The 14,253-nt window shown below is 35.5% G+C and overlaps 1 protein-coding gene across 2 annotated transcripts; it reads left to right on the plus strand.

Annotated features, from left to right (window-relative positions):
- The first annotated feature begins 28 nt into the window (after nucleotides 1-28).
- On the plus strand, nucleotides 29-12,195 carry LOC107685207 (ankyrin repeat and death domain-containing protein 1A-like). 2 transcript variants are annotated; one of them, XM_016481719.1, is made up of 15 exons: nucleotides 29-201; nucleotides 711-814; nucleotides 1,315-1,413; nucleotides 2,800-2,898; nucleotides 3,126-3,230; nucleotides 6,767-6,865; nucleotides 7,484-7,582; nucleotides 7,668-7,766; nucleotides 7,875-7,973; nucleotides 8,886-8,984; nucleotides 9,063-9,161; nucleotides 9,256-9,351; nucleotides 9,438-9,639; nucleotides 10,817-10,948; nucleotides 11,405-12,195. In XM_016481719.1, the coding sequence occupies exons 1-15, from the start codon at nucleotides 162-164 to the stop codon at nucleotides 11,464-11,466; spliced, it is 1,533 nt and encodes a 510-aa protein (XP_016337205.1). In that variant the 5' UTR covers nucleotides 29-161; the 3' UTR covers nucleotides 11,467-12,195. The 2 variants fall into 2 exon arrangements, with proteins under 2 accessions (XP_016337205.1, XP_016337206.1); XM_016481720.1 differs by having other exon boundaries at nucleotides 9,259-9,351.
- Nucleotides 12,196-14,253: the final 2,058 nt, after the last annotated feature.

The raw sequence follows: 14,253 nt of genomic DNA on the forward strand, positions 1-14,253 counted from the left end.
TCAGCAGGATTCGTCATTTCCCAAAGCGGCAGGCTTGAGCTCGGGTCGGTTCGGCTGTGTGAGAAGCACTCAGAAACACAGCCCTACATCGCATCAAAAGATGAAAATGTAGACATGTATCAGAAGATGCGCACATCGGAGACACAACACACCATCGACTGATGACGATGGAAGACGGACTGGTGTCTGAAGACGATATTTGTGAGTGTTAAAATACTGAAAAGAAAAAATAGTGATAGTGTTGTAGTGCGGTACGGACACTAACTAGGGCAAGTGAGAGAAATAAGGTTATATTCAATGGCTAAAATATTCATCATCTCACTGTATTATGTGGCTTATAAAACTAACTGTGGCTAATAAATAGTTATTAATAAAAATGGTATTATATAAGACTAAAGAGACTTGTTTACTAAGGCTTTGTTGGATTCTTGAACATATTTACAGACGAAAATGTATTTGTGTGATCATTGATCCTGCTGATTTTGTAATTTTATACATTTTTAAATTGTGGGTCATATATTAATTATGTATAAAATTAGGATAGAATCTAAAACCTAGATTGAAATGACCTCTAAAAAGTGATGAGAAACATTAGATATGAGTACTGCTGATGCATGTGGACAATCATGGATCATGCTCATGTTTGTACCTGTATATACACACCACACTGTATAGAACTCCTGTCACCTTCCACTCTTATTTCACGCCAGTGCTTCGCTCAGAGAAGGAGTTTCATGATGCTGCAAAGAGGAACGACACGGAGAGAATGCAGGAGCTCATCAGAAGAGGGGTGGACATCAAAGTCAAAAATAAGGTGAGATATAACCAATACAGAAAAATATGAACAGTGCAAATCTACATGCAAGGAATGAATTATGTGCAATATACTAGACAGTCTAAAGCAGTCTTTCTAGTAAAAGATTCCCTTGAAATGGTTTAAAATTGGCTCCTTGACCAGATTTGACTAAAATAAGATGTAATAGTAATAATAAATATATATTCATTTAAATAAGCAAATAAACTATGATGTACACTTCTAAACATGGTGGCACGGTAAAGAAAGCTGAGCGGAGCATGCTGAATGTACAGGAAGCCGTGTTGCCATCCACCATGCCAATTTCTCCGCCTGGAATGTTTTGTTTTTCCCAGTTATGCACCAGAGTGACGGAAACACGCATGTTGTGGTCATCAGCACAGGATATGACCTTTGTTTTACCCTAGACAACAGTATTTATCATCTAAAACCATGGCAAAGACAATGGCTCTTGAGTCAGTGTGGATGTTTCATTTTTTCATGTGATTCTGGTTTTGCAGATGGACCGTAAGGCCTTGCACTGGGCAGCAGGAGCCGGCAGTGAGCAGGCAGTGCGTCTGCTGCTGGACCACGACATGGAGGTGGATGATATGGACAGCGTACGCGTCAAATGCATTTTGGTTGAGCGCTGCCACACTGTGTGCATAAACAGGGAACAGGTTCAAATTTAGTTGCATTTTAGGCTGAATATTTTATGTTCCGTGTATATTTACTGTATAAGCACAAATAAGTGAAATACTGCTCCACTGAATAAATCTTTAATGGGCTGCTGTTCGTTCACCATGTGGCCTGTAAATTACTGAAGGCTATGAGCTTGTTACACCAACAATGATTGAAGAGACAAAGAGTGGCCCTGAAATGCAAGGCAGAACTTTTTTAGATAATTGAGTAGTTGACTAATATGTGCCTGGGGATTTTTTTTTTATGAGAAAATATAATGATTAAGTTTTAGATTGAAATTTATATAGACGTATAAGTGAAAGTGTATTTATTTTTTATTTTTTTGGTTTATGTTGTATGTTGTAACTGGTCATCGTTTTTGTATCCTCTTTTTTTGCAGTTTACATAAATACTCCTACCATGTGACAATCATTTTTTTTATAGTAAATATTTTTTCATATGCTAAAAGCTGAATGCATAATATTTAAATGATTTAAAATTATATATACAGAAAATCTTTAAAAAAAACTTTAAAATAAAAATATTATTTTAAATTTATTTTAAATAATTATAGGATGTCAAAGAATTTTAGCGTCATTCCATTCCACATGCCTTTGGTTAAAAAAAAAATTTTTTTTAAATGTGCACACAAACTTTTCACACTGACCGCAAAGAGTGGTCCATGAAATGCAAGGGATAATTAAAACATCAAAATTTAATGTAAGATTAAAATTAATGATAATGTGTAAGTGAAAGATACTCTAAATTGTCAACATTTTTTGATCACATTTTTGTTTCTGCAGTTCATGTAAATGGTCCTGTGAAGTGCCTTTCATTTTTGAAATAAAAATTTTCCATGTAGTCCCTCAAGTAGTATTGTGGGCATAATTATCTTAATTATAACACGTGCCGTTTTATTTTATTTTAAATTAAAATAATATTAAAACATGCTGTTTATAAATATTTGATGAAGTATAGCTTGTCTCACTGTCATTCCATATGCTTTTGGTGAAAAAAGTAAATTTAGCTCCATTATTAACATTTTTACATTTATGCATTTGGTGGACACTTTTAAGTGACTCACAGCAATACATTCAAGCAAGCAATACATTTGACCAGAATGTTTATTCCCTGGGAATCAAACCCATGTCCTTAACCTTGCTAGTAGAAGTTTCTACACATGCATTGCTGTTCATGAGCTACTGGTAAACTCATAACTGGAATGCGATTGTTAATCATGTAATTAAGGAAGTGTCACTTTAGGCTAATACTGTTTTTCAAAAGTTGTTTGACTATGTGTATATGTATATTCTTTTGTTTTCCAGTTCGGTATGAACGCTCTGCTCTTGGCGGCATGGTTTGGTCACCTCTCAATCCTGAAGATCCTTGTCTCAATGGGGGCGAAGCTCACCTGTGAAAACAAAGTAAGACTCTATTGGCAGAAATCCTTGTCAAGTTTCAGATATCTTTTATCTGAGCACTCGATGTGCTCCGCTCTCTCACGGTTGACTGTGCTCTTGACGAATAGCGTTCTGAAGCCGTTCTTTAAAGACCACTAACCAATACAAATGAGATTGATGTGTGTACTGGCCTACATTCAGGTTTCAACATTCATTTCAATGCGTCTCACGGTCTCTTTTTTTTCTTTCAGAATGGCTTGAATCTCTTGCACTGTGCTGCACAGAGGGGTCACATCAGTATTTTGGAGTATATTATGGAAGATCTGGAAAACGTGCAGCTTAATAAAGTCGACAAGGTGAGAATCTCATGTTTTGCCATAGTGCCCATGATCTTGAAGTGTAATGTCTTTTAATTGTACCCTCAGTTCCCTGCTAAAAACTAGAGCCCAGACAAAGTTTAGAGACACAATGGGTTTTGTTTTCCAATGTATTGTATGTACAAGAACATCTTAAGGTGCTTTTACACTAGTTGATACAAATATGTAAGATCAGCTTTGTAGGTGTTGAAGGAGGTGGTCAGTTTTACAGAATTTGTTTAAGGTTATGTTTGCTTACATTTTGATCACATGACATTTTGATCATCACTTTCCGAAAATGTTTGGGGTTTTCTTCCACATACTGTATTTGCTGACGCTTTAAAAAAAAAAAGAAAAGATTTGCAACATTCTGTCATAAATGTTGTAAGTCTTTTGAGGCTCAGTTTTATGCACTGATTCAAAGTAAAAGTAGAAAGTAGAAGATAGGTGTTTTCATCAGAGAGACTGATAACGACTGTGTTGATTGCACAGTGTTCATGCAAATACCAGTTAAACATTTTCAAGGAATGGCTTTACGGAAGGAATTGTCCTGAGTTTTGTTGACTTAAAAAGCAGGCAGTGAACAGGAGCTGTCAAGCATCGGAAAGGACAAATAGCTTCATGAAATTCAAATGTAATTTGTAAACAGTAGGACAGGACAAAATTTTGTCCATGAAGAGTTTATTGGATCATTTGTTTGTGTGGATTGATTTGCTAATATGATTTTTCTCTGCCTTGGTTAGAAATTCAAATCAGAGGTGAAGAAAATAAATGAATCATGCACAGTCAGTATGATTTTTTTTACCAGATGTCGGTAACAACACAAGTAATTCATACAAAGAAAACAAAACAAATAAGTTCAGAAATTAAGTTATATGTGATAAAATTGAATGACCCAGGGAAAAAGTATTGAACACATGAAGAAAGGGAGGTGCAAAAAGGCATGGAAAGCCAAGACTCCAGCTGAAATCTATCAGTGATTAGAAAGCAATCCTGCCCCTAGTCAGAGGAAATTAATATTAGCTGCTTCAGTCCCAACACCTACAGTACCAGGATGATGAAGATGAAACAAGGGTGGACATTTCAGCAAGACATTGATCCCAAACACAGCCTCAACAAAGGCTTTTGTACTAAGTATTAAATACATTTCAGTAGTGCAATACTTTTTCCCTGCGTCATTCCATTTTATTACACATAACTTAATTTCTGAACTTATTTGTGACCCTGGACCACAAAACCAGTCATAAGGGTCAATTTTTTGAAATTGAGATTTATACATCATCTGAATGCTGAATAAATAAGCTTTCCAAATGTATGGTTTGTTGTGAAAGGGCAATATTTGGCTGAGATAAACTATTTGAAAATCTGAAATCTGAGGGTGCAAAAAAATCAAAATACTGAGAAAATCACCTTTAAAGTTGTCCAAATTAAGTTCTTAGCAATGCATATTAAGTTTTGATATATTTACGGTAGGAAATTTACAAAATATCTTCATGGAACATGATCTTTACTTAATATCCTAATGATTTTTGGCATAAAAGAAAAATCGATAATTTTGACCCAAACAATATTTTTTTTGGCTATTGCTGAAAATATACCCCAGCGACTTAAGACTGGTTTTGTGGTCCAGGGTCACATTTGTTTTGTTTTCTTTGTATGTATGAATTACTTGGTTTGTTACTGGCATCTGGTGAAAATTTCATGTCAGCAGCACCTTTAGAAATATATTTACTGGGAAAAATGGTGACGTGTTCAATACTTATTTTATTAAACCCGCTGTATTATGAATGTCAACAGGGTCAATTTTGATGTCTTGTTGTCTTAAAACTCTGATTTAAGTTTTTCCAGTTGTTGTGAATTGTGCTACTCATTACACATGAGCTTATGAGATTTATGCCCCGTTAGGTGTTCTGCAAAGTAGATCAATAATATGAATATCACACAATCACTGTTCTCGAGTAGTTTCATTGTGCTTTGTCAAAACATCCCTGCTGAAAAAAGCAATAGAAACCATCAGAGAATTTGTAATGGTTTTACTAGTTATAATGGGAATTGTATTGGTTTTCATGGAAACTGTAATGGACCCTGTTGGTCTCTACTGGTAATAGGTTGCCTTCTATTGGTGGCTTGTTAAAATCACTAAATCTTAAAGGTGACATATCATGAAAATCTGACTTTTCCAGGTTTTAAGTACTATAATCAGGTCCCCGGTGCATCTACCAACCAAGGAAACGTGAAAAAGATTAACCCAGTAACTTTGCTTTCGTAAGCCTTTTTTTCTGCGTCTGAAAAAACGATCACGTCTGATTTCGCTCCCCTAGTGACGTTACAAAGGGATCTCATTATAATATTACCGCCCTTTAATCTGTAATTTTCCACCCATTTCGCCCTCATTTTGATTTTGCAAGCAACGAAGGTGTACCAGTTCTAATGCCATGGTGAAAGTTTGACCAAAACATGCTAACTGTTCTGTCATTGGCTGCACAGACGAGGACAGAACACTATTTAGAGTCCCAGCCTCAGAGGAGACAACAGAGCAGTGGATTTATTGATTTATTTAAGCTACTGTATATTGCTGCTGCCACACAGATTAAAAAAAACATGCAATTTATTTCTCAGCTGTTTACCTTCACAGACATATAACCGACTGTTTTTGTAACTCGTGTGTTTTTAACGTAAACTTGTGTGTGAATAAGAACTTAGTTTAGTACTCACATGCTGTGACAGCCGCTTTCTGTCTGTGTGCACTCAGAAAACTCAGATATTTCAGAAGTTTAAACTAATATGGTTTAAAACGCATGATTTCAGTGCGATAAACATGATAATCAGAAACAAAAAAGCTGTTTTAGCAGGTACGAGCTGTAATGGCGCAGCTCTATTCTGGAAAAGGGGGCGGGGAGCAGCAGCTCATTTGCATTTAAAGAGACAGGCACGAAAAACAGCGTGTTTCTGCTTCCACTCAAAATAGCCATTTTCAAAATTATATAATAAATGATCTGTGGGGTATTTTGAGCTGAAACTTCACAGACACATTCTGGGGACAACAGAGACTTGTATTACATACTGTAAAAAGTGGCATAATATGTCTCCTTTAATGGAAAAACACACTACAGCAAACAATTTTTCAATGGTTTTAATGGTTAAAAGTTTGGTTTGGTTTGTTTGTAATGGTATTTGTAGTGGAAACCATCAGAATTTCTGTGATGGTTTCTATTGTTTGTTTGTTTTTTCAGCAGGGATGTTTTATTACCCATTGAAATAATAACAGATGAAGCAAAGCTATAAAACTTTTATGGAAACTACACCTTTCCATTACACAAAATGCTCTTTATAATGGAAATAGGTTCTTCAGATTATTAAAATATTCTTAACATTAAGAGATTATTTTAAGAACTGTCCACAGAATGGTTCTTTGAGGAACCAAAAATGGTTCTTCTATTGCATTGCTATGAAACCCCCCTGTGGTAACCTTTATTTTAAAGAGTGTAGTACTGTACATTATGTCCTTTCTAACGTGTGTCCATCTGCTGTGTCAGTCAGGTAAGACAGCGTTTCATTTGGCCGCGGAGCATGGACACCTGGAGGTGGTGGAGTTTCTCATTGGTATGGGCTGTGTTCATGACCTCAAGGACAAGGTGAGGGACAGCAAGAGTCAAGGGTGCACAGACGCTCCTCAGTGTGTGCTAATTAGATTTTCTCTACTACTAGATGTAAAATGCCAAAGTAGAGGGCAAAGCGAGCCAAAGTTTTCAGAATAACGTTTCTTCATTCAGAAGAACTTGTCAATGTGATCCAAATAAAAACTCTAGACTTGAGTGGTGTGGCACTGAATTTTTATTTTAATCGGTGTTTGCTGACATCAAATGTGCCATGTGAGGTTAAACAAAAAAAATCTAAATTGCAACATGATAATATAAGATACCTTATCTCTAATTCACTATGGCAATGGCATGCCCATTGAAAATATGATATTTATATAAGAAAAAAAGACATGCAGAATGGTGCCAAATTCAGAGGTTCCAAAGAAATTGTCAAAATAGAAAACAAATCAACTACAAATGTATAAATCTGACCTAACTACAAAAGAAAAAGAGAAACTAAACACATTCAGCATGTGCATCACCTGCCCTACTTTGGTTAGTTAAACTAACCAAAACAAAAACATACAAAGAATGGGAAAACATTGGCAATAACGAAGGAAAAATAAATGATAAACATTGATGCAGCACTAATATGATGTTCATGAACTGCAGGAGGAAAACACTGCACTGCATTTGGCAGCTAAGCAAGGCCACAGTGACGTCCTACAGAAGATCATGGAAACCGGGGAGAGCATTGATGAAAAAAACATTGTAAGTAGATCCCGTTTTTGTGTGCATTTATAAGAGTTTCTTTTGGTTTTGGTGTTATTTGCTTCACATTGTGATCTTTTATCAGGATGGCATGACGGCTTTACATTTGGCAGCTGAAGGAGGGCATTACGAATGTATCAGACTCTTGCTGGAGGCTGGCTGCAATGTTAATGAACTTACTCATGTGAGGACATTGTTTTATACTATCATCAGTCTGTATAATAAGTTAACTAATGCGGTTTTCAACTTTCAGTACAAGTCAAAGCACACCGTAAAGTGTTTCTTCTTATAGAGTAACAGGACAGCTCTTCATCTGGTGACCCTGCATGGCTCAGGAAGAGAGATCAAACTGCTGGTACAGGCTGGGATCAATCTGGATTCAGTAGACACAGTGAGTACTAAAACCCCCAGCTTAGTTGCTTTTGTAGAACAGGGGAGAATTTTAGGGGAAAAATTCACTATGGCAATGGCATGCCCATTGAAAACAACTAATTTGCTGGATTCTCTCGTTAGCGGTGTCCAATAATAATGCTCTGCATAACAGATATGCACACACCTATATGTACAGTATAGGTACAAGCAGGGCCATCCTTAGCTTCGTGATCACGTTCCGGGGGGGCCCTAAGGACAGCACTGGGTACAAGGCCATCTTGATTATGTTACAGACATGTTTAAGACATAATATTATACAGAAGTTTTACTGCATCATTCAGCTGTTTTTTTCCTTTAAGAGCATGACAAAAGCACTATTTGGGACAAGTATTTTGTGGATTTATTCCTGTCCAATTGTCAGTGTTAAAGGCAACATTATGGGGAGTGTTACGTTTCATTATTTTGCTAAAATTATGGGAATGTTACTTTTGAATGTTCTATAAACCATCTTAGATTCGTATCCAACTGAAATGTTTCAGAAAAAAGTTCCATAAAAATTTTTTATTAGACATTATTATTATTAGACATTTTGAATGAACATTCTATTAACGTTACTTGTTCATAAACTGTTAGAACCTTGCCAGAATGTGAGCTAAAGTTCTGAGAACATTCTCTGTTAGCTGGGTAGCAAATACACATGCATGCACACATCTAAGGCCACACCCAGACAACATTAACGCCTCTTAAAGAAAAAAAAGTACACTGATGAAAGAATTAATTTTAGTAAGATCACAATGTGGAGTGCATAATTTGGGCACATTTGACAATTTACCTGATTCGTGAGTCAGGAGCTAAAACATCAGAAACTTTACAATTTTAAGTTTTACAATTCAGAATATTGAAAGTATTTACAGACATATTTCCTTACCAGCAACATACTTCAGCTCTGCACTTGGCAGTACTCAACAACTCCACAGGAATAGTCAAGGATCTTGTCGATGCGGGATGCGACCTGGACATCTTTGACAATGTGAGTGTTTCACATTTATGATTTCACGGATTAAGGAAATGGTTTCTTCACTCATTCATCAACAATTGTTCCTCACAGCGGCTTCAAACTGCTTTGCACATAGCAGCAGAACACGGACGGCAGAACATCGCTGAGATGATCCTGATATCTGGAGTCAACCTCAATCTGCTCGACAAGGTGCAAATTACTGTTGTCGTACTTGAGTGTGGTTGATACATTTTCATATTGTAATACACTTGTGATCAAACAGTTGAACAAAAGATATTTACAGCAGGGAAAGACATCACTGGATGTTGCAGCACGAGGCAACCATGTGAATGTCATTGACATGATTATCAAAGCTGACAGATTTTACAAATGGGAGAAGGTATGTTCAGTGTATATATAGCTTAAATTAATTGATTCCGATATCATTTGAATATTAAAGATTTTAAATGTTCATTTGCTTTCTAGGAAAATGTGACGAGTGACTCTGACTCTCTGGTGGGAACGAGTCTTACCTTTAAGCAAGATCATCGACAGGAGACACAACATATCCGATCTGTCCTGTGGAAACTTGCCTCCAAATATCTCAAACCAGGCGAGTGGAAAACACTGGCTCGGCACTGGAAGTTCTCAGATGCACATATTCGAGCCATAGAGCACCAATGGACAGGTACGTAATTTAACGTAATCTGCTGAGTACATCTTAAAAAAAAAAGTATATATATATATATCAAAAACAGCTAATTCCGTTTTTAACAATTTTCAAAAATCATGTTTTTTCATTGTGTGTTCCAATTAATCTCAATCAAACTGCAGTTGGGTTATTTTGATTAGGTTAAAAAATACAACTAAACTAAAGTTATATAACTAAAAAACACAGCTAACTAACACAATAAAAAACAATAAAAACATAATAAAAAAACATGATTTTTGAAAAATGTAAATAATGTTTAATAATGTTTTTGCAAATAAACTCTTCATATATATCAAAAAATCCTAAAAATGCTTCATTGTTTTTACAGTATATTAAGCAGCACAACTCTTTTCAATATTGATAATCATAAATGTTTCTTGAATATTAAATCAGTATATTAGAATGATTTCTGAAGGATCATGTGACACTGAAGACTGGAGTAATGATGCGGAAAATTCAGCTTTGCATCACGGAAATAAATTAAATTTTAAAATATATTCAAATAGAAAACTGTTATTTTAAATTGTAATATTTTACAATATTACTGTTTTACTGTATTTCTAAGAAATAAATGCAAACAAAAAATAATTAAAAAATGACTGACTCCAAACTTTTGAACACTACGATTTTTTAGTTAGAATATGATTTAAATTAAAAGCAAAATTGTATTCTATGTAACCCCTTAAAATGTAATGATTATAAATGGGGAAATACAAATGGGTTTATTTTATTAGAAGTAAATAACTTTTCTTAATGGGGCTACAAATGCTTTCCTGAAAATGCCAAAAATCCTAATGTCAAAATATGCACAAAAATACAAAACGTCTGAATATACGAGGTCTGGAAATAGACATTTCTCAGACGTTTTCTGAAGACATGCTGTTTTTATTACACTAAGGAAAATAGGTTCATTACATGAGCCAGTAAACATAGCAATTAGTGTAAAGCAGTCTGCTTAACTTTGAATTCTAAATCAGAAAACAACACCTCTAAGAGCCCTTGTATTCCTCAGCACTATTACTCAAACAGTTAGACTAACCTTCAATTTGCACCATTTTCCCAAATGTAGTGCATAGTTCTCACAGGGCAGCCCCAGTGTGTTCAGTGTGATAAGATATCTGCCATAGTGATGACAAGCTCTGAACTTTAAAAGGTACAAAGAGCTACAAGGAGCACGGGCATAGGATGCTGCTCATCTGGCTGCACGGAGTGATCTCCGCTGGAGAAAACCCCATCAAGGGCTTGTACGAAGGTCTGACTGGAATCTCAATGACTGATTTGGCAGGTGAATTCAGCATTACGCTTCATATGTGTATAAGATCTGTTTCTAAACCTACTGTGATGCCTATCTAGACAGAATTTTTATGCATCACATGTGCATTTAAGACTCAAAGGCAGCAACATGAAAATCTTGTTGGCAGAATTGCATGTGTCTTTTTTGGAAGGCAATTCCAGAATGCATTGTAGTGAATTTGTATGCAAATTCAATTTTAAAATTCTAGTTAGGTTATTATTCTGGCCAAGAACCGATAACTTTATATGTCTATCTTTTCATGTATGTGACCAACTAAAGTTTTGCATGACATTTTGACTAGGATTATGCCTTAGATGATTGTAAGCAGCAAGAAAACTTTCTGGGTTTCGGATCAGAGCTATTGAGTATATATTTTTTTATAGTTTCACGGTCTACAACCTTGCTTTACCTTCCCTCTTTTATAACTTTTTTTTTTCTTCCAAACAGAAAGCATGCGACAGCAGGCAAATGCGGATCCGTCTTCTGCTAAAAAATGCTCTACAATGTAATGTGAGATTTATTGAGAAAGGTCTAGACTGAGCACGTACCAACCAGGAGATTGGATGCTCTTCAAATACACAGCACTGACGAAACACAAATACTCCCTCAAATATAACCTCAGTGATGTGACTGAGAAGAAAACTTAGCCTGTTCACACCCAGAGCAAATATTTACAGCAAACATGACTTTGGATTGAAATGATGTGTTTCTGTGGAACCATTCATATTGAGAAAATATGACACTTTTTTGAAGAACAGGTAGATTTCTCTCTCTCTCTCTCTCTCTCTCTCTCTCTCTCTCTCTGTGTCTCTCTGTCTGTCGAAAAACATGCCAAGCAATAACTTTATTGGTCATGCTGAATTTCACTTTTCACATTTAATTTTTACAGTTATGCATGTATTTCTGTCCTATTTATTTGTAGTGGCAGCTTTTCTGCTGTAATTGTTATTTTTAAGACTAGAAACAAAAACAATACTAATACAGATGCATAGCTCAGGATACTGGGTAACACGTTTTATGCGTGTTTGAAATGTGTGTGATCATCCTGTTCATTATAGGATTTGCAAGACTGAAAGGCCCGAACCTTTTTATTGTATGTGCAAATGTTCTTATATGAACACGGGACAAAAGAGTGAAGAAGGTGCAATGAAATTAAGAGAATAAACCACTGTAGTATTTTATGCAGATTAGGGCTGGGTTGACATCAAGTTCTCTCTTTTTTTTTTTTTTAGTAAATCCCAACAAGCTTTGTGCTTTGTTACTTTTGATATAAAACAAAGCTTAGCTTTAAAATTCTGTCACTTTTTTTTAGGAAATTCAAACAATAAATACAGTTTTGGCGCTTTTTAATGAAGTGTGACAGATGGCTGTAGCACCTCATTTCGAGCGCACGTGAACCAAACATATTTTCCCCTTTACTTCTAGTTATTGTATGAAATAAACATGAATGAACATCGGAAGTTGTTGAAAATGTATCATGTCTCATGCAAGTGCTCAATCAGTTTTCAGCTGCGGAAAGAACAGCTTGTTAACGATGTCACGTAACGTTTACCTCAGAAAAGCCATTCAGTGCCCATAGCTGGACAGTTAGCTATAAATAAACTCTATAGAGAAGAATTTTGGTGAATATATGCACTGTTACATATTTATAATATTTTTTACTTAACCTGTTCTCCGATATTTGAATAAATCCATCATCAAAACACGTTTATATGACAGCCACCATTTAAATGTTTATATTTAAAAAATGAATTGGAGCATAGTTATATCATTAAGTATAGGCTTAGTATATCTTCTTCCCTTTACAGTTTACAGCATTAGTTGAGATTTCTTTACTTGAGAAAAACTGACATGTTTTGTACCTGATACGTATCCAAATGAATCAGTATCGAATCGAGATCAGAACTGAATCGAATCACACGCTTGAGAATCAAAATTTGTGTCAACCCAGTTTTTATGCAAACATTCTGAATATATTCAGCCTGCCTAAGCAAGAGATGTGTAAATGTTGGTTATGATGTTAAAGATGCCTGAAAAATGCGTAGACTGTAACTGAAACTGTACTTGTTTGAGTCACTGTATGCAGCATGACTAGAGTTGTTGTTAAGGTGTTGATTTTTTCCCACACTAAAAGGCTGTTATTTAATTTAGTTTAATTGTAGATTGCACTTAAAACTCTATCTAGATATTTGTGTCATTTTTGTTATAATGGCTTTAGTGGACTGTGACTCGACAGGAAATTAAGTGCTGATCTGAAGCAGGTTAAAAGTTAATATTGACATGAAAATATTTCTGCCAAGACAAAAGATGCAAATTTACAGTCACCAGTGGTTATCGGGTAGTAACCAAATGTTACTATGTACGCCAACCAAAATGCTAGTCAAGTGCATCACATTGCCATTTTTAAATGAGGTGAAAATATGACGCAAACAGATCAATCAAAACCAGCCATCTCTGAGGAACAGGCAGCTGTTTTCTTTTGGAATTATTTTGCAAGCTGTCTCCAAGCAACACAAGCCGTCTCAATAAATATAAATATTACAACAGGAAGTTCTGCTTATTTCATTCTGTATTTTCATTGCCACAAGGTTTCCTCTCAATAATTAGTGCAATAATCTTTGTGTAATCTTTCTGTAATAGTCCATAATATTTGTTTAATTGTTTTGGACTGTTTTCACATGTAATTGGTGCTTGTTCTGTGCATATTTCATTCCTGATTCAGAAGCGATCGTTTAAAGTTAAAACATCTTAATGATGGATTTGTTTATTACAAACATGCAGCTTTTCACTTCACAAGATGTTAACTGGTGGACTGGAGTGGTGTGGATTACTTGTGGATTATTATGATGTTTTTATCAGCTGTTTGGACTCTCAATCTGACGGCACCCATTCACTGCAGAGGATCCATTGCTGAACAAGTGAGATAATGCTACATTTCTCCAAATCTGTTCTGATGAAGAAACAAACTCATCTACATCTTGGATGGCCTGAGGTTGAGTAAATTTGCAGCAAATTTACATTTTTGGGTGAACTGTTCCTTTAAGCCAGCGGCATTCACATCCACCTCTATTCTGATCCTGATGTTTCACTCCGAAAAACGTCACAATACTGTTGTAATGTTGGTTGCAACTTCTGTTTCATGCCAAGTTTAATGTGCTGGCACCTTCAAAAAACTATTATGGTGGTACCAGATCATAATATCATGGTACTGAATGATTACTATATTCATATACAGGTGCATCTCAATAAATTAGAATGTCGTGGAAAAGTTCATTTATTTCAGTAATTCAACTCAA

This window comes from Sinocyclocheilus anshuiensis, unplaced genomic scaffold (assembly GCF_001515605.1).
Source record: "Sinocyclocheilus anshuiensis isolate Anshui unplaced genomic scaffold, SAMN03320099.WGS_v1.1 scaffold333, whole genome shotgun sequence".
NCBI classification, from domain to species: domain Eukaryota; kingdom Metazoa; phylum Chordata; class Actinopteri; order Cypriniformes; family Cyprinidae; genus Sinocyclocheilus; species Sinocyclocheilus anshuiensis.